The sequence below is a fragment of the Lampetra planeri genome, chromosome 21 (assembly GCF_965212315.1).
Source record: "Lampetra planeri chromosome 21, kcLamPlan1.2.h2, whole genome shotgun sequence".
In the NCBI taxonomy this organism is placed as follows: Eukaryota; Metazoa; Chordata; class Hyperoartia; order Petromyzontiformes; family Petromyzontidae; genus Lampetra; species Lampetra planeri.
Window position 1 is genome coordinate 3,376,685 of NC_136127.1, and position 24,843 is coordinate 3,401,527.

Consider the following 24,843-nt stretch of genomic DNA (forward strand, 5'->3'; position numbering starts at 1 on the left):
GTCAATAAAGCAAACAAAAAGAAGCAACTCTGATAAGGATAATAATATGCACTGTCCTTGAAGTTGATTGGCCCACACCCGAGACGGCTTTCTTTAGAGCCTAGTCCCCATTGGTGTAGGGCCAGATGACACCAGAAGGCGTACAACTCAAAAACAGTGCTATATCAGAGTATTGAGAGTTCGGGGTAAACATTTACACTATGAGATCTCTTTTACCAGTGGCAATCAACTTCAAGGACAGTGCATATTATTATCCTTATCAGAGTTGCTTCTTTTTGTTTGCTTTATTGACTACTTGTGTTGTGGTCATTGCAAACATGATGCCTTGAATAAAGGTGTCAGTTTTGTACCAGTTAAAAGGGTAAAAACCTACCATTATATTTTGCCACTGGTAAAAGAGATCTCATAGTGTAAATGTTTACCCCGAACTCTCAATACTCTGATATAGCACTGTTTTTGAGTTGTACGCCTTCTGGTGTCATCTGGCCCTACACCAATGGGGACTAGGCTCTAAAGAAAGCCGTCTCGGGTGTGGGCCAATCAACTTCAAGGACAGTGCATATTATTATCCTTATCAGAGTTGCTTCTTTTTGTTTGCTTTATTGACTACTTGTGTTGTGGTCATTGCAAACATGATGCCTTGAATAAAGGTGTCAGTTTTGTACCAGTTAAAAGGGTAAAAACCTACCATTATATTTTGCCACTGGTAAAAGAGATCTCATAGTATAATCATCATTATCGTACTGTATTATGCCCCCACATCTATTAAAAACTATTAAACTATTTTTATTTTACCAGATAAGGCCCACTGAGCGATGTAGCTCTTTTTTCAGAAGCGACCTGGCCACAAATGACGGTTGAACGATGTGGCTTATCACGTAGAAATAAAAATCAGCCAAATACTCTAAACGCATGTTTATAAATGTAGAGGGGAAAACCGGAGGACCCGGAGAAAAATCCACGTGACCATGGGGAGAGAGAGACATACAAACTCCAAATATAAAGGAGTCAGTCAAGGTCAGGATCGAACCCACAACCTCCTGTATACCAGGCGAGGTAGTTAACATCTCCTAGCCACCTAATCAGCGCGAAGTACAATCAATTAACTCTCAAAAACCGCACGGCATGAGGAGGCCCTCTCCCAGCAGTGGATTAACACAAGGGCTGCGCGTCGTGGCATTGGTGGAGCCGGGTGCGTGCGCCCGGCGGTGTCCGTGGACGTACAGGCAAAACGATGATGGCGGCGCTGGGTGCGAGGCCCAGCTCCTGCAGGGTTCTGGGATAGTCGTCAACGGTGAAGTTCCTGCGTGGGAAGGCGGTCGCGAGGGTAAAGTCTCCGTACGCGTTTTTCACCACCTGCGCGGGGATACGGGAGGTGGGGGAAAAGACGGCCGTCAGCGAGGGCATGGGGCCTGCACGCAATGGCGCTCATTTAAAGCGCGAAGATCTTTATGCACCAGGACAACGGAGAATATAGCTTGTTTTTAAAGGAACACCGGGTAACGGTAGGGAGATCAACGCATTAATTTATTAACTTGAGGTTTTTGCCTGTTAAAAAGATCCTTTGTTTTGCTTCACCGACGCTGGCGAGCACCTGCCAAGACTGCCACGGCAATACGTGGGAGTGGTTGTGGGCAAAGCCGGACTTTGCCGGTAATGAACAGAAAAGCCTTACTTCTATAAAAAGATAATCAAAAAGAAGCCAACAATCGTGATACAGTTCCCTTAAAGAGATAAAAAAAAACTCTGCTTTGTCAGGTTTTTTAAACAAACTGCACAGCTGACGGTATTTGTCTCACTTGTGCCACAAAGCTTAGGAGTGGTGCGCACAACGGAATTTGAGAACCGATGGTATAATCATTGAAGTAATGCTTCGGCTTAAATCTCACGGGGAGTGAGTTTTATGGTACCCTAAAGTTCTGTCACGAGTAACAGCATTTGCTACTGGGCAAAGAGTAACACTCTGATTTATACCGCATTGGTGTGTATCACGAGGAGCATAAAATGTTTAGGAGGTAAAGACAAGTCTTGTCCAACTGTTGCAGTCAGAAAGACGGTAATGTCACATTGGACAACATCCACATTTATGAACTCTACCTCTGGAGTTACTTATTATGAATGTATTATTATGTATGCTTACTTACCCAGGTAAGCCTCACTGAGTCTCAAGACTCTTTAGCAGGAGGGGGGTTCCATCAAATTTTTGCTGTAGGGGGGCGATGTTGCTGTGTGTAATCCCAATTAAGTAATTTGCAGATAATTCATCAGCATTGGGATGTTTGACCAAAGGAAGTTACATTGTATGTTTTGTTTTTTTAGCTTTGGGAAGAAACCGGTGAACCCGAGTTGGGAATCAAACCCAGGGCCTTCTTGCCATGAGCCACAAGTGATGGTGGCACACACAAGCTAAATTACGTGCTTTCTGCACTTGCTGCTAACACAGCAGTTGTAGAACAATTATGCGGCGTTTTCAAAAGCTGAAACGTTGTGTTTCTTAATGAGTTGTCAAAGTTAATGGACACTGCACCTCAGGGTTTACAAATAAAAATGGACTTCAGCACCGATAAAGCCTGTGTCATTATTGGATCGCCATGTCTGCGAATCTCTCAATTCTGATTGGCTCACTTTAACACAACACATTTTACCGTGGCTCATCGGCTAGCTCTTACCCATAAACACGTTATATATTATTTTGTACAAGCCACTTGTAGGTTGTTTTTTGATTATTCATGTTTTTGCACCGCTGCCAATACATTCCATTTAATTCGTTGTTTAGCTGACTGGCTAATGTATTAACACATTTGCCTGTTACTGATTGGCTACCTACTTGAACCTTTTTAACATATTTACCTGCAGCTAACTGGCCCATTGGCTGACCACTTGTTTAAAGTTCGTTTGCTGCTCACGTTGAACATCCGTGGCTCTCACGATGAAAGGCCGCTGCCGTAGTCACGCTCAAAGAAACCGCACCAATGTGAAAGGCGCTTTATGAGGATTCAAATAGCTGCGGGCACACTTTAATGGAGTCGTCGTATGTGGCTTTTAATGTTACAGCAATACAAACAATTGTCATTATTTTTATTATACGACATCCGCTACCGCAGTATTACAGATGAAGCAATCAAGACAATCGGTTATTAAGGAGAATCGTTCATTAATGAGGGTCCGAGTTGATGACCAAACTCGCAACCTCGTAATTGCAAGCAGCGCACTCTAACCACCTGGCCATTTACATGAATGCCTTATACTACTGGCACTATTAGTACGGTGTAAAAGACGAAACAAAAAGGTGGTGGTACAAACACCGTTACCTGCTGTGCAAACGTTCTGGCCTCTGCGAGTGTCGTCTCCGAGGCGAACTGGTTTGTGAAGTAGGAGCCATCGGGAAGGCGATACTGAATCCTCGCTATAGCGCTGAGTGCACACAGGGAATGAGAGACACCAAACATGTTACAATTAGATTTGGATACTGAAGAGGGTTAGATCGAGTTACTACCTCGGACTACGTCTGTGACACATGGCGCCATCGTGATGGCCTTGCGCTCTGCAGGAATGGCGTGAACACCACATGTACTAACTTATTAATTATCATGTTTGTATGTTGAACATCTTTCGAAATGTATGTAACCAACCGTGCTAATCAAAGGTACGAAAAATAATAATGCTTTTATTATAATAACATCAGTAAGTATGAGGTATTGTGCTAATCGGTGCATTCTACTGTACTCCTATGTGGCAACCGTGGGAGGTGAGGTAAGAGGAGCTACGACTGGGAAGATGGGCCAGACTGTGGCTTATCCTCCTGCAAAACTGAAGGCTCCTTCTTGAAGGAGGCATCCAGAGTTGACCGTCTTGCCTGGAGCTTCTTCTGCCGGAACATTTCTCTGTTACAGGACATTCCATCAAGCGCAAAGCTCTTCACTGCGCTCCCAATCAAGGTCATTCTCAGAGAAGATCTCCAGGAAATCCGTGACCTTAGTGATGCCTGCAGTCAACATTTCCGTAGTGAGGTTTTTTTTAGGTGGAGCCTCTTCTGCAGTAGTGTTTCTGCCTCAAGAGCGAGCTGTTGTTCTAGCTCCTAACAGCTCCTTGTTGGCAAGGCTCTTCCCATGAGCCTGCTGTAACTCCTCGACATAGTCAATGTCTTATTCGTTTGATCCTACTTGGTTGGCCAGCTGGACGATCGAAGTCACTGGCTTTCACCTCCACGAACCTCACAAAGTTGTTACGTGCCTCCGGGCCTTACCGTCCGCAAGACATTGTTCATACAACAAGTGCCGGTGGCTTCCTCCCCAGGACGTGCTTATGTTTGCGATGACTTTCGTGATGTTGCAGGACTTACAGAAGTCCCCAATTGACTGCTCATCTTGACCATCCGCTGCCTCCACCAGCTGCTTGAACGGTACGTCGAAGGTAGTAAGCTTTGAAATTTGACGTGACGCCCTAATCCATAGGCTGGAGAAAGGAAGTCGTCTTCAGCGGAAGGAAAACCACCTTCCACAGGTAGTGAAGTCCAGAGAGAGACCAAGGCGGAGTAAACACACGTCGGCAGGCGGGTGTGTGTTTTTTCTAAACTGGTGAACGCTGCTTGGCTTAGAGCATGCCCCACTCTCATTGGCTAAGTGAATGTAAATAAAGATGGCGGCGGGTATATTTGCTCAGCCAACGCTGCGTGTTCTCACTCCTAAGTGCTTTTTAGATTTTTGGGATTTTCTTCGCATTTTTTTGGTAAAAAATTTCTTCAGGACAAAGAGCGCTATACTACAGGGTAGCGCTACGTGAAGTCTACATGTACATAAATTGGGTTATTTGCTTTAAAGGTGGAGTGATTTCCTGCTCAAACGAGCAGCCCTGACCCAGTCATAGAAATTCCACATTCCTATGGTCGAGGTGAGTTTATCCATAGGACACTTATTAAAAATTAAGCTCGGAGGGATGACGTGCAAAGTCAGCCCCCAACCTTAGGATCGCCACCTGCCAGCTCTACTGTGGAGCCACCCGGCTGGATTAATTTGCTTGAGACCGATGCAAGTGCACTCACGTGCGATCCTGCTGTGTCTGCTGCTCCTTGGCTCGCTTCTCCGCCTCCTTGGCCTGCTGAGCGGCCACACGAGCCGCATCCACCTCCTCCTTCTCCCTGTTGTAGCGTTCGGCTCTCTCAGCGCGGTCCTGACAAGCACATAGACGAAGATCCCCCTCTTTTGCCTTAACCGATTTTTGGCGCAAGTGCAGTTATTGCGTAGCACCTATGAAGGCTGGCACATCACACGAGGGGGTGGGTGGCCAGCACTACGCCAGACCACCTTTGTATCCCCAGTGGAAATGTTTATACACCACACCAGGTAATCATTTAAGGCCGAGTCGACCTAGGGGAGGCACAGAACCAGTTCAGATAATCGTCACTGGTGTTGGCCGTGAGCAGGAGTTGAACCCGGGTCGCCGAATTCATAGTGCTACCTGCTACACCACCGCTTTCCACCGACATGCACACACACACACGTACACAACCACAAAGATAAAAGCCCAACGTTCAGCCTCTAAAATGCATCACACTCCTGAGCGTTCAGTTGCGCAGCCAAATCGCTCTCAAAATCGCGCAACTTTGTCCACATCTGTGCGAGTAACTGCGCGATAATATTCCTGCATTTGGAAGTGTGCATAGTTTTTTTATGATAAACTTCGGGAATAGACTCCTTCAGTGCTGTCTGTTCTTTCTATGGTTTCCATTAATTTTAACGATGGCCTGAAATGCACGAGAATCCCAAATGCAGTCTTATTATTGGTCAAATTAATGTGAACTCATCAGCCTTTTAGCATCATAACAACCAATCAGAGTTCACAAATGTGCGTCACATGATGAAATGTCACTGCAAATCGCTGAGCAGACCCAATGCTTGAAAGTCGAGGCCATCTCTTGCGCAACTGCTCACCAATGGAAGCAGAGACGTCCACACGTAAGCAATTCGGTTGCACGCAAACAACACTTGAGACTGACCGCTAAGCTGTGGATCAGGATTCACAGACCCCAGGGACACGTGCGGTTAAACGAGCAGCCACAGGCCGGCACGGCGCTCGACGTGTGCACGTCGTGGGTACCTGAGCTATCTGCTGGCGGATCCGATCCTTGGCAGCGCGCTCCTCCGCCTTCTCGCGGTTCCTCTCATCCATCACTCGCTTGGCCTGCTCCTCCTCCTTCCGCTGCTTAAACTCCGTCATGTCCTTGCCCAACTTGCGGCGCTCGACTTCCCGCCGGATGTTGCTCTGGAAGATAAAAAGCCACAGAGAGGCCGAATCAGGACGAGGTCTACGGAGACGTGTGAGGGTTGCTGGCGTAAAAAAATAAAAATCGCGGGCACCAAGTCAGCAATAGGCAGAACGGTATTTTCCAGCACTGTGCTATTAACCTGAGCCAAGGCGAACATCAGAAGCAAGTGAAATCTGAACTGATCGTAGACGTCCACCTTTACCACCGACTAGTAGTATTTTTTATTTTAACAGGTAAGGCCCACACCAAGTTATCTTGTCATTCACAAGGGCAGGCCATTTGCATGCCAGCTAGGAACAGCTGTCACTGGGGGCTTCAGGGTTCCTATTTCAAATGTGTTGAGACGAGATGCAAAGCGCTCCGGAAATGCCCCCTGGTATACATGGAGCTAATATCAAAAACATAATCATCATTATCGTTCTGTACTATGCCTCCACATCCATTAAAAACTATTAAACCATTTTTTATTTTACCAGATAAGGCCCACTGAGCAATGTAGCTCTTTTTTCAGAAGCGACCTGGTCACAAATGACGGTTAAACGGTGTGGCTTATCATGTAGACATAAAAATCAGCCAAATACTCTAAACGCACGTTGATTCTAACTGTGGAGGGAAAACCAGAGGGCCCGGAGTATAATCCACGTAACCACCAGGCGAGAACCATGCAAACTCCAAACATACAGGCGTCAGGGTTTGGATCGAACCCACGATCTCCTGTATACCAGGCGAGGTAGTTAACATCTCATCACCGTGGTGCCCACCTGCACTGACCAACACGGTAAAGTATGATCAAACAACCCCCATAACCAAACAACAACCTTGTTGAGACATGTTTATGCAGTTGTGTATTGATAATGGGCTCTAAACTATATAAAATACAAGTAATTTATTAGTTGAAGAAAAACTGCCAACTTTTTGGGAGTATTTTTTAAATCAAATATTGGCAGCAAAAAGGTGGGCTCCAACAACACATGATTTTGGCCTTAATATTTGGATGCTCATGTTTTCAAATCATACCTGCAACTTTGTCTGTCAGAAATAACCAAAATGCGCCATCTGCTGGAATGTATGAAACTCTGACATCATTTGAAACTGTCCTGACATGATGTCCCACACAAAAGTTTCTACTTATAAAGTGTCAAATAAATCCGAAAGCTGTTCCTACATGATGCTATTATATTCTTGTGTATGGCAATATGTTCAGGAGCGAAATGGCAATGTCGAGGCCTGCTTGCAATAACGAGAGGGCTTCAGCAGAGGTTGTGTAGTTTTGCAATTCGTCCATTGAAGGAGCACATGCTACAGTGTTGAATACTTGAGTCTCCTTCAGCAAAAGAGAAAATAACAAGATTTATACTAGAAGAATCCGAAGAGCTATGAAGCGGGTCCGTACGTTACAACAATAAACAATACAAGAAACATGACAGGAGTGCCAAGTATAGGAAAGGTAAACAAATCATTAAAAAAATAATCAAAATCAAAACGATCTAAGATCATGCCCACAGAGGTCCATTGTTCTCAGCTACAGAAACACATTAACAAAGTTTCACCATCTACTTTAAATTACCAATCACCAATACCTATACACAAGGTGATGTGTGACCTCTGAATACATGCAAATACATCACCAATAAGTTTGTCTTTGCAAGAAATTTTCTTATTGCTATCTAGGTTTGCACAGTTATGCTGATGTGCTTTGGGGTTGGTATTGCTTGTTGTTCAGCACGACGTCCGAAATTAGTCGAATTCAAATTTCGATCTTTTGTTAATTAGTCGAATTCAAATTTCGATCTTTTGTTAAGGCTATCTTCTTCTTCTAGCTTGGCAGTGTCTCATTCTTCACCTGAAGACGGCTGCTTGCGTTGTAGTCGAATTCAGTTTCTTAATGCCGAACAGCAGTGTAACACGCCGTACCCAATCGTTGGTGCCACAGCCAAAGGAATGCTGATCAAAAGGCAGTGTTTATTGATGCATGTGTTTAAGTTGTTAATTGTTTGTGCACCCCTGCCTAATGTAAAACTCAATGAAATATGTTATGTTCACTTTCAAACTCCAAATATGCAGGCGTCAGGGTCGGGATCAAACCCACGACTTCCTGCACACCAGTCGAGTAAGATGACGTCTCACCACCGTGGCGCCCCCTTAAGAAGGACTCAATCCAGGGAGAACTGTTGGCCGGGTCAAATTACACCGTCTCTCTGACAAGCTTAAAACATCACGTTGCCTACCTCCTCCTCTTCTTTAGCCTTCTGCTGCCGCTTCTCTTCCAGCTTGCGGTTGAGCCTGAAAACAGGGGGTGAAGGAATGCAGGTGTCATTGAATGGACACAGGGGTGAATGAACACGGAGGTGAATGGGCACAGGGGTCAATGAACACGACCCGCAAGAGTGAATCACAGGCAATTAATTATACAGTAAATGATAGTGCAAGCTCCTGACTGGTGCACGCAGAAGCTCACGTGACGTATTTGCAATCCTCGAGAGCTGTAACAGTGTGCAATTAAATAAAGAGCACCCAATTGAAAGATATTCATATTTCACAGCAGCATGGGAATAAGAATTATCTTGCGAGCACTACCAAAGTAAACACTTGGGACTGAGTAAATGATGGCAATGCTCATGATGTGATAGAAGTGGAAGAGAGGTAACATTTGGAATACAGTTGACTGTTTATAACTGAAAATACGTAAAACCTAAACGTTTTATTTTTCGCACCTAAAATTTGTCATTCAAAATGTTTAAACGTTCACATTGATTAACTAAGGGCTATGGACCTTTCAAAAAAGCATTTGGAGATTTTCAGAAGTACTGAAATCAAGTATGACATAATATTATAAAGAAAACATTTATTTCGTTTTGGGCCCATAAACTAAGGGAGCTAATTTGGCAATTCTGTTTTTGAACCTTGAGTTTTTTTTTTATCGAGAGGCTTTGAAGCCAGATACAAGCATCTGCTTAAGTGCCACAATTGCAGCCAATTTACAGGTGGCAGCATTAAAGCAATTGTGAACTTGTACCGCAGGTTAGTGTAAAATTAATGCTTTAGGTACACATGTTTGAATCAACAACAGCTGACATATCTTGCCACTTGTACTAGGACTTGCTAAACTCAAACAATTGTCCAGTGCTTCTCAAACGCAAAATCATATTTAAAACACCTCTGCTCCGATTCTCGTGATACGAGAACAGATACACGTGGAGTGTGAACGAGATGAATTGAAATCCGAAAAAACCCCGACATTTGTGCGCAACAATGTAATGCCACCAATGTGGATTCTGTATTAGTCTCAATGATGAAATAAATTTAGGAATTCAGCCCTTGGGCACTGACAATTATATGATGCATTGATTGAAATTGTAGGTGGTGCCACAGAGGACCAGGGAGTCACGCTGGAAAACAACCTTGACCATACACTTTCATTCAACTGCGACTGGCAGGCAGCCACTTCTTTGGAAGCTTTCCCCACGACAATTCCAAAATGAAACCTGCTGCTCTGAACCAGCTGCTTGGGCAAAAATACACAAAAGGCAGAATTTGGCCTCAAATTTTAATGAACGTCATTCAACGAAACAAAATACAAGGAAGGTGAAATATGTAATGTGCGAGTCTTGTGCAGATGGATTGCCGTATGAAGGCGATTTGACCGAATTCTTAAAACTGGATAGCTCTGATTTCTCCATCTGAATAAACATGCTTCTTTTCTTTACCGCCAGCATGGCTTTCCGCATTTACAAACATTAGAAAATTAATCACAAATTACTCAATGTGGATTATACATAGCAAGCATCGTCACCCCCTACTGGCGAATTAATCTCAGGTCACTTGCAAATGAGATTATCCTGGTCTCTTGAGTTCTCACCTGGTTAAACAACATAAACTTGAACTTGAACCAGCTAGAACTGGAATTCAGATTTTAATAATGCGGTGCACCCTTCTAGAAAAGCGGAAAAATGTTTGTAAAATAACAATGCGGGATGTACTTAGACCATCTTACTTTGCCATCCATGCTGGTATAGTATGAAAATATTTGTAATGTTTCAAGACCGATGTAAAAAAATAACTGCGGTGTGCCTTTATCAAACCCCCACCAATACACAAGTGGCAAACATAAGGCTGTACTCACTACACACAAAGTGCTTGCCACGAATGAACCACAATACCTTGCTGATCTCATTAAGGAACAAGCCATCCCACAAACGACGGTCGTCCACGCAATGGCTTTTTGGCTAGCAATCAAACAAAGACAGTCACCGCATCACGCGCGTTCAAGTGCGCCATGCGGCCGTCTGGAACATTCTTTTTTCCAAAAATAGGAAGCCACTGTGGTGCTAAGCAATTTTAGATTGAAAACGCAATTCTTTAGAACTGCTTTTTGCGTTTAGTTTGTTGTCCTTCCCCCCGCACCTCCAATTCGCACGGCTGGTTACATATGGTGCGAAATAAGTTCAACGTAGATCCATATATGGGTAAGAAAACATAAAAAAAAACTACTATACTCTATGCACTGTAGCACCAAGCGAGGATGGGGTAGGGATGCCACCTGTCTGGGTTTGTGACCCGGTACAGTCCAGGAATTGGCATCTGTGTTCGGTTAGCGGAATTAATTTGTCCTGAAATCTGGTGCCGGTATTGCATTGAACTTCCTCGGCCGACCTTTCTTTAGGGTTTTTTCTGTATTTAGAATGTTCCTTCATTCACTACTTCATGCATGTCTTCCAGCCAGCTTCTTCTTTATTGGTCAATGGGACAACCAAAGCAGAGTGGTTGCATTTTCTGCTTTGAATTTTCACTTCGCTTTCTCTCTGCCTTGAAATTAGGACAGCTCACAAAATACTCACTAACTCTATATTGACCGATATGCTTGATATGAATTTTCACTTCACTTTCTCTCTGCCTTGAAATTAGGACAGCTCACGAAATGAATACTCAAAACTCTATATTGACCGATATGCTTGATATGAATTTAATTTCCGTGAACTTATGGTGTGATTGGTGTTGTTTATCAACATTGTTCTCAGGAATAATCAGATTTAACAAGAATTATGTTGAGGCGGAATGGTACCGCTGACATTAAGCGATCACTAGAATATGCCAAGAAGTTAAATGAATTGGCAATATACATCTAAGAAGCACTGCATTATTGATAACCGTGGTGTCGGATGTACAGGGTCTCGAGCATGAAAAAATAAATGTACATCCAACATTATTTCTTGAAACGCTATAAATGGCAGGAGCGTCCATGTGCCGTGTGGGTATAACAGATAGAGATTTCCTCCATCAGAGGATTCCAGAACACTGGCCCAAAACCGACTGAAACTTTTCCTGCATTAAAACACTGGCGCATCCCACATGCAAAACCGGCATGATTTTAACTTGGTTGTGGTTGTCCTTATGATAAGACCCGCTCCTCACCATGGGAATAAGGAATTTTCACCACTGCCTCTGGGCTGTTAACAGATGAGCCCCGAAACCCCACAACCTACTTGCTGTGCTGCCATCCATAGACACCAAAATTGTACGCACTCCCAGTGACATCCACAAGATAGGTTTTGACCAGTTCATTTTTATTTAATGAAATCCTGCAACCTTTATTGGTTAATAAGACTAAAAAAACCGGTATTGACAATGTATATATGTTTAAGGACGATCGCTTATCAATTATAGACTAAATGCTAACATTTATTCCACAAACTTGTGATACTGTCTTTTAACAGAAGTTATTTAATTACCCTTAAACATTTGGAATGCTCAATATGGAATTTAAATGTGATTTCATTGAATTAAATACTAGCTTTACTACCCGGCTTCGCCCGGGACTTGGATTCACCCGAGACTTGGATTCACCCGGGACTTCGATTCACCACGCCCGGGCCGCCTTTGATTTAATTATGGAAATGTCCATGGTTAGTTACTTTTTCATATATATGCTAATATTATGAGTATACTCAAAGATCACCCAAAATGCACTTGATTCTCATCAGATCTCAGAAGCCAACTAAGGCTTGATTCTGAAAAGTTACTGCATCGCGCTTGGATGGGCAACCACCATGCAGAGACAGTGCAGTTCGGCTGCTGTGGGCTGCATCGCGAGTAGAGGGCAATGCAGCAAACATCCACCGCAAATCCAATTGAGCCGTAACAGGACCCAAGGGGTGGCAGAATCACAGCTTGTTGGAAAGGCTCATGGGTCAAATCCAGCAACTGCCCTGATTATTACTGTGGGTGTAATAGTCGTGAAAATACTACGCGCCATCTGCTTCACAGTGTACGTTAAAATCCTGCCAAGTCATTCGCAAGGGTAGGCCCATGGCGTGCCAGTGCAAATAGTCCAAATTTCACAAATTTGAAATACTACCTGCAAATTACTAAATTGGGATTATGCATTGAACAATCATCGCTCCCTACTGTGCAAACTTGGCAGGACCCTCCTACAAAGGTCATCAGACTCATTAAGATTTTGCTGGATAAAGCATAATCATGCTGTACAACCAGACCTCACTTAGCGTTAGGGAGAATAAATTCTCGTCAAGGTGCATAAACCATCACGCAAACTCCGGTCGTCCTCACAGCGTCTTTTGGCTCGCCATCGAACAAAGACGGTTACTGCATCGTGCGCTTTCAGAGGCGCTTATGCGGCCGTCTGGAACACTCTTTCTTCCGATATTAAGAAGCCACTGGAGCTATGCACTTTTAAATCAAGACTGAAAACTAATTTCTTTAGAACTGCTATTTGTGTTTAGTTTGTTGTCCTTACCCGCACCTCTGATTAGCATGGTTGGCTAAGTACGGTGCAAAAGAAGTTCAACATACACATGCGCTCAAGATGTGTTCCTGGAAAAGTGATTACTAATCATCATTTTATATTTAATCCGGCCAGGGCTTACGATGGTACATATCACTTTTCAACAGACACATTGATGAATGCAGTATACACAATACACTTTCACAATTGTACGGTAATACTGTACATAAAAACAAGTCTTGTCAATCTTGCCTAAGGTGCACCTCTGCTGGAGATTATGAAATATTTCACGAGTGTTGTAACCTAACATTTTCTCCGCAGCAATGCGTAGCCAGCTACACAATAAATATACCGATCCCGTTGCTATGATCACCAACGCATACAATTGTCTATGACATCATACATCGCGCCTAATTGTACATGGCCAGTTACGTTACTTTCTCGCATTGAGCACAACTATTATTACCAGCATTGATAAGGAAGTTGCAGTCAATGCTTCATCAGTAATTTTTTCACATCACCATTTTACCTGAATAAAAAAAACGACCCTTTCAAAGGAATCGTGAACAGTAACTCTATTGCCCATGACTTTTAGTGTCATTTCTGTCAATGGGTTTGAAGAAACTCATGCCAAGTTTGGAATATTGCCTCTGATGGGTGACCAACTCATTTAAATCAATGGAGAACATTAGCTCCACAGGCAATGACTTTTGTGTCATTATAGTCGATGAGTGAGAAATCCCTCATCGCAATGGGAGAATTGCCATCTAGCGTCCACCGATTGACATTGCAACATTGCCACCACCGTGGATGAGAATCAATCGGACAATACGAATGAAATCCCATTTTTTACAAACCCATTTGACCTGGATGAAGAATACATCACCTGTAAAGACAATCTTGACATTGACAGCCCCAGGAAAAGATACGTGGAGACCATCCATTTTCAAAGAATTAAAAATGTCAGTTTGTGTAGAGAATGTATCACATGTCTTTGTAGATTGAATGTGGAAATTGCCATGGATAAAGTGAATATATAGGTAGATAAATTAGCAACAAAACACTATAGGCACAAGCCAATAAACTTTCATTTCCAGAATTATAACCCCATCTTAGTATGCCTTAGTTTTAAGTGAGAAAAGATAATTGTGTTCCAAGTTATTTTTGTCTCAGATTTTTGGACATTATCCATTGCAGTCAGTTTTGTTCAAGTGTCAAACCATAACTGTACATCTCTATATATAAATAAGCCCTATTTTATAAAACAATGCATCATCACCTTCATGTCATTCTATAATTATTACAAGGATAGAGTTGAAAGTATAAAAATTGAGGTTGTCTAATTTGCGGAACTGCACAAACGCTATTAAAAACAGACAGAAATGTGCAAATAGTACAAAGCTTCAACTGAAAAAAATATTGATCATATGGATCAGCATATTTTTTTTTCATAAAATATACATTGGCAAGTCACTATGCTTACAAATGTACTGCAGCACAGTTTCAATATTGTGAGGATAAGTACAAGGTAAATCTTCGTATAATACACAGTATTCTGGTAATGCAGTCACTAATTAAGCTTGCACTATAGTTCCTACGGTTATAGTCAGCCTGCTGTGGAGGTGAAGATCAAGACGGCCGCGTGGTGGTGGTGGTTAAGACCATGGTGACCCAGTCCAGCTGGGCGGTACAGTGCACGCATCCTCTCCTGTGTCAAGCAACGTCATGGGCGCTAAGCTTGGAGTACAGGGTGTGACTGTTGTTTGTGATGTTCCAGTATCGTCCCCAAACAATTCAGCTGCCACGTGGAGCTGTGTTCTGCCCTCTTTGGTCAGATCAATTATGTCATCCCGAAGCCTTTTAATCACTGCCATCCTGTCAGCGTTCTGAAGAATGGGCTGTTGCTTGAGAAAGAGCAGAAGATTTTCAACTGACTGCACGGCAATCGAGTGGCTCACCATAATTGTCCCAACAGATTCTTCGGTTTTCTTGTTGCTACCACCACCGCAGCCCTCATTCGGAATGCTCATACTTGCTGTCAAGGAATGGGCTGTTCTGTTGCCACCACTGTCCGCTCTATCCGCTAACTTGATCCACTCTTCCACACTGGCATATTTCACTTCCTCGCAACCGGGCAGCGAGCGCAAAACCTCGAGAAACTCCACCGTAGCTTCATACAACTCCTTCATCCCAACGGGTCCAGCCGCGCGCGGTGGCGAGGATGCTCGATGCTCATCCTCCACACTCGATGCCAGGACGCTTGGCCACAGCTTCATCCAGCTACGAATGAGAAGCTCCTTCGGGACCGATTCCCACGCATCTGCCACTAAGTACAGGCAATCACGAGCCGCGAGGCCCCTCCAGAAGCTCAGCAGGCTCCAAGCGCCCCCCTCGACAGCGTCTGAAAACAGAAGCTTGTGTAGCAGCTCACGGTGGAAGCCTCTCTTGAGCGACCCCAGCACATCCTGGTCCATGGGCTGCAGCAGCGACGCAATGCTTGGAGGCATGAACAGCGCCGTGAACCGGCCGTCGTCGGTGCAGAGGACGTGCTCGTTCGGCATCGCGAGAGAGCTGTCCACCAGGATGACGCCTCGCTGGGGCAGGTGCAGCTCTCGCAGGGCCTCGGACACGGCCGGTACAAATCTCTCGAAGAACCAGGAGTGGAAGAGTGGTGGATCCATGCGGCCGTCTGCCTGGCTGTAGTAGTGCGCTGGCAGAAGGTCTAGCACCGAGTTCTTGAGCGAACGCGGCCTGGCCGCTTTGCCCACGCATACGATCTTCATCTTGTGCGTCCCACTCGCATTGGCGCATGCAAACACGGCTATCCTCTCCCTGCCAGTCTCACGGCCCTGTGTGTGCGATGCCGATTCCATGGCCAGAGCTCCGCGAGGAAGTGTCTTCCAGGCCAAGACTGTCTGGGCAGCGTTGTAAACCTGAGTGGGGCAGAGACCCTCTTTCCTGACATGCGCCCGGAACTTCAGTTGTAATGACCGTGCTGAGTGTGCTTCGGCTGCGAGAAGGCCTGCCTGAAGGCCTGATCGCCGGATGCCATGGCGCAGCTTGAAGCGCTGTAGCCATCCCTGGCTGGCGTTGAAATTGGCGTTGCTGTAGAGCGCGCGTGCAAACTCGCGCGCCTTCTCACAGAGCATTGGCCCGCTCACTGTGTGCCCGCGTGCGCGCTTGTTCAAGTACCAGCGGTGCAGAGCTTCATCCAGCTTCACGTCCTTGGCCATACGCATGGTCTTGCGAATCGCCACGGTGACTTCGCAGTCATTCTCAGAGACAAACTTCAGGATCTTGTCGGCGTTTATCTTGAGGTCCCTGATGGTCGAGTAGCCGAGGTCATACTGGGTCGCGAGAGACTTTAACGACTCCCCCTTGCGGATCTTGCGGACGATTTCGACTTTCTCCTTCAGAGGCAGAACGCTGCGCTTTCTCTTGGTTCCTTTGCAGGAACTTGGTGGTGGCACGCGTGTGGCAGACATGACGACTACAGGCGTACTGTGTGTACCACACAAAGGAAACACACAATAGCGGCGCATGAGCTTACGCATCGCGCTCCGCCGTGAAGTATATATATATGCGTGTACGTATGTTGAACTTCTTTCGCACCGTACATAGTCAACCGTGCTAACTGGAGGTGCGGAGGCAGTGGTGCTGCTTTCAGGGAGTGTACTGCGTGGCATTGTGTCGGCGCAACACGTAACGATGTGAAAACTTGTCGCCCAGCAGCTAAAGTTACACCGCAGCACTGATTTGCACTTTTTAAAGTCTCAAAATATTAAGCAACTACAGCTTTGCCTTACAAAGACAAAAGTGAGTCATTAGTTATTCACTCATTGGTTTTTTAGGTAAAGTCACGTAGGTAAAAAAAAAAGTTAAATGAAAACAAACAATTTATTTTATTTTTTACCTACATGGCATCATCGAAAAAACCAAAGAGTATGGATCCTTGCAGTCACGAAAACTTCAAATCTAGAATTAGTTATTCACTACTGATAAAGTTACTCATTAATACAGTTAAGGTATGAAGATGGTGAAGAACCTCTGTTAGTGCTAAGACAAATCATTGATTAAATTTTTTTATTTTATTATAAGTAATCGGTTCATCAGCAGGCAGCCATTTCTACATGCTGAACACTGGGAAATCCCGTCTACAAAACATGCGCGGGGTGACGCAGTGATGACGCTTAATGACAAAGGGGAAAAAAATACTATCGCAAGATATCCCATTAAATCCTGTGCTTAACACACATGTCAAGAGCCTCAAACGTGAATGTTGCTTATGCAAATCACATTCAAATTGCATGCTCATTTAAAAGAAAATCGATTAATCAAAGCAGTAATCGATGGGTAAAAAATATTCCTGCTTAGGTGCTCCAGCCCAAAATTTTACCAAAACCACGTGACCTAGGGAAATACCAGTGGCACTCATGCTATCAAAACAGAACGTTTTAATACAGAAATAAGCATTACAATGCTGTAAATAAGGTACGTGTAAAATGATACGGTACGTGTAAAATAAGAGAAACATATTGCGTGGCTTCTTAAAGATCGATAAAAACAATATTATTAATCAACCACATGTAAAAATACAACCTGCAATTTAACCCTTATTAACGTGTTGCCAAGATGACATCAATCAAAAACGGTGTCGCACAAGAGTTCTGTTGTAGAGCCAAACACCCGCTAATTCGCCTTAGGTTGTTAGAACCCATATTAAACAGAGCCACAGCACGTAAACACTGTGGTTGGCAACGTTATTGCCGAAAAGTTGAGCCATTTGACTTTATCTTCAGATAACAAAAAATAAATATGAATACCCTAACAGAAACAAACACCGCATAGACAGAGGAAACCAAGGATCACACACACGTGGTGCATCCAAGCGGATCATGCGCAATGTATGGATGAGGGTCACAAGCACAGTGAGCGCTGAGAAAAATTGATTTCCGGCAGCCAGAACAGAAAGAGTGATGTTATATATGATCAAGATCCAGATAACCACACTTTGTTTATGCATGTATCATTTTGCAACGGGTTGCATGCGTTATTCTGTAAAATGGTGCATATGGTATTTTGAAGAATGCTGCTTATATTACGCATACTGAGAGAAACATATGAATAATATTTTAATATTCAAGCGTTGAGCAATGCTCATCTCCTTGGGCAGGCTTTATCGAGTGGCGGCAATTCCACATTTGGAGAATGGCAGCACGTCTCGTCATCCAACTAGCACTCGTTGACTCCCCAGAAAGTGTCACTCATTTACTCGATCCTGGAAGGAGATGAGCGCACAAACAGCTTAAGTGATGCCTGGGGTAACAATGCCTTCGTGCTGTGAATAAACGCAAAGGATCCAGAGCTCCTTACCTCTCCACTCGTGCCTCCTTCTCCTCCGCCGAGAGCGGCAACCCATGTTCCTCCATCAGCTCCTGCGCGCCTCCATCGCTGCTGCCATCCAGCACGTGCGTCGATGCTGTGGTTCAATCATGAACCAATATTAGTCGTCACCATAACAATACCATATATGTACACGTGGTGCGCATACACACATAAATGCATACGTACGGTAATAGTCGTAGTTTTACAATCAAATGAGCATGGCGCAGCACTCATCCAGTGTTTATATTCTTGAAATAAGGGTGGAGATTTCGAACTACAATTGCGAAATGGAGTATATGCACAGGACATTCACTAATGACGTGGCTAACTTGGAGCGATTGCCTCACCTTCTTGAAAATTATCCCAAAATTGCTGACAAAACAAGCGATGTCTGATCTCTCATGGGGGTTGGACGGTGCTCATCTCTACTGGCAACCCTGAGCAAGTTCAGGCAATGTTACTATTTAAGTGAAGTTTTGACCAAAGACACTTGATTTCAACTTCCTACAAGTCACGGGGAATGTGCCCGATCTCACCAGATCTCGGAAGCTAAGCAGGGTGCAGCTTATACAGAGCTTATATGGGTGACTACCATGAACAGCAGGTAGTTATAGGTTTTGAGGCCATGTGGTGAGCAGCAGGTCAGTGCAATCTGTGGAGATAAGCGCGAGCTGGGAGGACCCAAAAGTTACACAAGCTTTTGCCAAAAGTGTGGGTCGCCATAAAGGTGCAAAACTGCCAGGTGAGAATGTCCCAATCCTATTTATTATTCAAGTTCTTTATGTAGCAATTGCATGGAAGTAAAGGTTAAGCATATTTTAAGTTGAGTAAAATGTGGCACTAAAGCATTTGAACAACAATCGGCAACGGAATCGTTGTCATAGGTTTTGGTATATGCGCAGGACGAAGAAACAGCTGGTTACCAAAGCAGACAATGGAGTGGGCACCGAAGATCAGTCAAAGACGAAACAAATATTGGCGATAATACAGACGTACGAGGGCCAGGTATTGACTACACGACAGTCGCTGGATCTGGCAGGAAGAAGGGACTCAATGGCGAGGTGTGGTGGTGTGGCATCAATGGCGCAAGGGCGTGAGGACCTGATGGGCGAGACTTACTGGAGGGTTGTGGTGCAGTGGCAGAAGCCACAGCAGCCGCACCCCCAACGGCACCCTTCTCTACGTGCATCTGGGAGGGAAGACACGGCAGCATGGGCAACACATGTTTCGTGGATATAGCTCAGTCAAGAGATTTGAATATGAGAAGGTGATGGTGCGGCTGAAGAGTCCATGCTGAAGTAATCCCATCTGAAAATCCATTACTCGGCATTTTGGAATTTAATTGAACTGTTGATTTGTGTTTCGATTTAAAGCTTTCGTGATTGCAGGGATTCATCTTCTTGGTTCTTTCGGTAAAGTCACGTAGAAGGGAAGTAATAAAAATATTATGTTTTATTTTTATTATTTTATTACTTCCCTTCTACGTGACTTTACCGAAAGAACCAAGAAGATGTTGATTTGTGTTTTCAAAGCGTGTGCCAGAAAATCAGTGTGCTGGCTCACATTGACCAATGGGGCATAGCTCAATGTCCAATTGCAACCCTTAATCCAGTGATGCCAATTCTATATTTCTATGCTATTGATCATTCCCGAGAATGACCGTTGTCACTTCACACAAAGTGGCTTGATTTTCTCAATCCTTGGCAAATGATGGGCATAGCCCACCACCAACTAGTGGGTAGACTAATGAACGAAGTGCTTCAACAACAGCACTTCCCAGCTAGACCATGGGACATGACGTATTGCCACAATGGACACGATCCCACTCACCTGCTTGACATGGGCAATCTTGGCAAGCAGCTCCTGGGCGGAGAGGCTTCCCCTGATCACCTCCAGCGGCACGCCGCTCTCCCCGATGAAGTAGCTGGATGGCACGCCCGATAAAGGGTCTGGATACGGTGTGTTCAGAATAACAAGGAACTTCGATCTTTGGTGCTTGGACTCACACTCAAACCAACTATGACTTTAAATTGTCCTTACCAAATCGGCTATTGATCTCGTATTATTATAATTTCAAAGTTAACCTTAGATAAAATAACTGTTGGTTTTAGAATGCGTTATTTTTCCAATTTATGTAAAAGTCATTGTCCAGGCAAACGTGTCCCCTACTCACACAACTGTGGGGCATAGCTCAACTATGTTGACAGTTGTAAACCAGTCAAGAAATTTGACCATTGCTATGGTAGGGGAAAAGCCCCTCTATCGTGTGACATCCTACAAAATGGTGCCCATTTTATTGACCCAAAATAAATTATGTTGAGCAGGATTTGAGCTCGCAACCTTTCTACTGTGAGTTGAACACTCCAACAAAGCATAGTATTCCAAAATAAACACCAATTGTTTACCATGACAATGCCTGGCTTTACAATAAGCAATGATAAATTACACAGCCACTAGGCAGCATGGAGAACAGAGATAAGAGTGTTTAGCAACTGCTCTTATAGTCCGCTCTTCACATAAAAGCAGATGTGTGTTTCAGTGATGCCTCAGGTCGCCTGCCATTTTATGAATGCATGCTACCTCAGCAACACGTTGAAAATGTATTCGAGGAATTAGCGTGGAAACAAATATTAAAGATCCTGTGAAATCATTTGTAAGAATAATAACTAATTACGAGTGTAGGGGGTCAATATTTTCACATTCATTTCAAACCCACTGTGATTAATTCATAAGTTACACCTTCCAACCTATACATGTGAAAAGCGTTTTAATACACAATGGCCGGTACACATTATCTGCGTGCGGAATTGGGTTAATATTCTAAGGCAACTGCACGCAACCTTTTTATTGGAACTTGTCTTGTCAAAGGACAGCCACTTTTTAATAACTAATATATGATGCTTAAGTTTTAATACGGGATTCACATGAAACAAATGACTGAAATTTTAGCTAAATGTTCCACAGTAGTCCTCAATATTTTGTGCAATAGAGAATATTTGTATAACAAGTTGATTCCACTTAGCTTGCAAAACACACTGATAAGTAGACAAATAATATTCTTTTAAATGGGTTTGTGCGACAATATTACTGTAAATTAATTTACATTAACATGCCAGTGAAACTTGCTGATACTTTACACGTTATCTTAGAAGGCCCGTCAGATAACACGTAAAAAGAGTCTTATTTTTGTGGTAAAAAAAGTATTTATAGCATTACAATTAAAACACCAAAGGTCAATATTTGGTTTGCGTATTTGCCATAACAATTATTGTGTGAAAAGATCATGAGATAAAATTGCTTGTGCAGAGTGGACAATGTCCCAGAAAGGATACAAATCTGTGAAAACTGCATGCAGGGTTCGCTGTAAAGACACAAAGTGAAAATATTAGATGGACAGCATTCTTTCAGAAAATATCAAACATGTTTTTCATGTTGATTTCTCACAAAGTGGCAATTATTTTATTAGACCGGAGTGATGATGGGCTGAGCAGTGGCTCACCCGAGATTTAAGCGCACAACCTTCCGAATGCAAGGCAAGCGTTCCAACCACAGCGTCACCTGAATGCTTAAGTATTATGTGTTTATCATGTGATTTTATACGAGTTTAATTATTTTCTAGCATTTTTTTGCCTGCCACGAGTGTAGGGGGTCCTCAAATAAACTAGATATTCTGCATAGTACATTTGTAACAGGTCATCATGGCATTGCCGTTGATGTCACCATACCTCGCCTTTGATTCCATCTACCAAACACAATGGTAAAAACCAAACGTTAAAAGTCCGTTCTTACTATTCCTCACCAACTGGATTTAAAGCTTCCCATTGGCTGATGACCCTTCAGTATCACTTCAATGACGTTTTCAATTCTTTCCTGCCATATCATATTCTGAACATCCAAGTCACTTGCTTTTTAATGCCATCACATTTCCAACTCACCTGAAAAACAAACACATAGGAACGGGTTCTCACCTGGCAGCTTGCAGCTTTATGGCCACACATGCCTGGGCAGCTGCCTCAGTAACTTCTGGGTCCTCCCAGCTCGCACTCATCGCCACAGATTCCTCATCATCACCTGTGTGGATCATCATCATTGAAAATCAGAACAGTCTTTTATTTTCGGTTAGATATAGTGAACTGTTCATTGTAGTACCCTTATAAAGTTGGGTTCAGTGCCTCTTGTGTGTGGCACTTTCTATCCTCAGGGATACTAGGCAACTCGTTGATTACAGGCGAGCAAGTGGCTTTCTGACCAGACATAATGATGTACCAGTAATACTGGTAGGAACCTCCTGGTTACACCAGCCCACAGGGGATTATTGTGTCCGTCGTGCAGGGAGGGCATGAGTGGGAAGGGTGGGGCTGAGTGGGGAGGGGAGGGGCTGGGTGGGTGGGGAGGGTGGGGCTGGGTGGGGGGTGGAAGGGGTGGGGCTGGGTGGGGAGGGGCTGGTCACCCCGTGGTGCCCTTATAAAACTCAACATTTAACCTACTCACGCCGGCTTGTGCCCGCCCTCACAGTCAGCCATATTTGCGGAATACACCACGCCGCCATTGACCCTGGCCATTGACCGAGCAAACTCAATGTTCCTACCAGCTCCCTCCGCAGGAATGTGTTTTCATGTACAAATTGTACTACTTGATGAAAACCTGACTGTTGTGTCCGTCACGGGAGTTGTTTGCCCATACTTCACCACCCTCGTTAGTGCAGCTTGACGAAGGGGGGGGGGAAGGTCAGATCAGGTTCACATGTCACTCGCTCTGACGTTAGCGATGGCTGGGAATCAAATTCAGGCCACTGGGTGCATCGCGCACTGTGCTAATCAGTACACCAAAGCGCCTCCACATGTCTCATAAAACACTCTTGATAAAGAGTGCTCAGGCATAAAATCGCTTGACACTACAACTCATACAAGCATTAAACAATTGCTGAAGCCAGACTTAAAAAATATGAATTACACATGAAGCAATAAAATATGGGTATCCTTTTCAATTATTACTGAGTCATAACACACCTGCAAACATCGTATAACAACATGACTCTGATATACTGCACTAATAAGATGTTTACTTTATCTTGAGTCTAATAAGCTGCAGCAAGAGACTTGGTGGGTACAGACTTTGCTTTTTTTTATTGCACTTTAATTTATTTTCCCCATTTTTTTTAATGACACATCTCCCAGTTATAAGATGCAAATCACCTACTCAGCTCCTCTTTGTGGTGAGATTTTGCCATCCAACTAGATACGAGATCATCACTATATACATACCATTCCATTGTTTTAATTCGGGGATCACCACAAAGGAATAGAGGTTGTGAGTCAACAATATATTTAAAGAGTTTTGCATTACGTCCTATGTGAAAGTGTCTGTATTGTTCGATGGCGATGTTTAATTTCCATCACTTTCTCATGGCTAGAAGCAGACCCAATTGTTCACGAGTAAGACAATACACAAACCCCTATACATGTGCTGTCTATTAACGATCTCCAATCACTTGCATCGTGATATACGGATGATAATTGGAGTGCACTGAACACAGGTTTGTATTGAGCTCAGGCTGAAATACAAAGGGTTTTTTTACGATAAAGGTGTGCCCAAACAGTAACGACTAAAATAATATAAGCCGGATACATATAAAATTAATGAGGCATTTTATTTCAATTACGTCACACATCTGCGTGCGACAATACACCTTTACTTTACTGGTGTGGTTGTGACATCTCTTGGGTGTATGTGTTTGGGGGGGGGGTGCGTTTTTATGCTCTTTTTGAGCAAGTTCTCATCTTTCTCTTGTCTACAACTTTCCTTGCTTCAATACATTTAGTCAACTCTCAATTATCCAAGAAAATAAAGGAAGGGTGGGCCTGGATCAAACAATGAAAATATAAGTAAATCAGGCGATAACAATATGTATGGCATGGCTTACCTACGTGAAATGGGGGTGGAAATGTAAACTGTTTTCTGCTTTTATTGCTGCATAAAATAAAATCGACTAACCAAGGTGGTTGTGGTCACGTGGGTATTGAGTCACTGATTATTGACAGATGAAGAGCAGCGATTAAACCAGCATGCATATATTTTTTTTTCAACGGTGAATCCACAACAAAGATATCCACCCATGAATAATCGATAATTAACTGTGTTCATGAACTGTGTTCACCCACCCCTACTGAACATCTGTGAAAAACAGCTTCATAGCTCATCGCATTTCTCCAGGATAAATACAAATTGATTCATTAACTGTGTCCAAATCCTTTTTCACATCGGACTACATCTCCTTTCTCGAACATCACTGCATTTATTAAATATGTTTGTAGCCGACATTCTTAAATCATGTAAATGCTTTGTGAACACATATTCTTTCACAGCATCAGCTCTATCTCTTAAATGCATCTCTATGCAAGCTCTAACTGCACCGGTCGTTAATTTAAACAAAATGCCACGTGACAAAAAA

The 24,843-nt window shown here is 43.6% G+C and overlaps 2 protein-coding genes across 4 annotated transcripts in view; one reads left to right on the forward strand and one right to left on the reverse strand.

The window, feature by feature from the left end:
• Positions 1-24,843, forward strand: part of EEF1AKMT2 (EEF1A lysine methyltransferase 2) — a 373,327-nt gene that overhangs the window by 293,511 nt on the left and 54,973 nt on the right. The gene's annotated exons all lie outside the window — the stretch shown is intronic.
• The window catches only part of UBXN4 (UBX domain protein 4), a 34,006-nt gene that overhangs the window by 4,203 nt on the left and 4,960 nt on the right, over positions 1-24,843 (reverse strand). For 2 of the 3 annotated variants that reach the window (XM_078603744.1, XM_078603745.1), the window contains exons 2-11: positions 22,361-22,463; positions 21,725-21,753; positions 20,223-20,341; positions 19,512-19,581; positions 18,381-18,486; positions 8,494-8,548; positions 6,097-6,261; positions 5,042-5,169; positions 3,312-3,414; positions 1,225-1,356 (exon numbers count right to left, since the gene is read on the reverse strand). In XM_078603744.1, coding sequence (XP_078459870.1) covers positions 1,225-1,356; positions 3,312-3,414; positions 5,042-5,169; positions 6,097-6,261; positions 8,494-8,548; positions 18,381-18,486; positions 19,512-19,581; positions 20,223-20,341; positions 21,725-21,753; positions 22,361-22,463 — 1,010 coding nt within the window. Of the gene's footprint in view, positions 1-1,224; positions 1,357-3,311; positions 3,415-5,041; positions 5,170-6,096; positions 6,262-8,493; positions 16,509-18,380; positions 18,487-19,511; positions 19,582-20,222; positions 20,342-21,724; positions 21,754-22,360; positions 22,464-24,843 lie in introns of those variants that run through there. The other variant, XM_078603743.1, reaches the window with a different exon arrangement.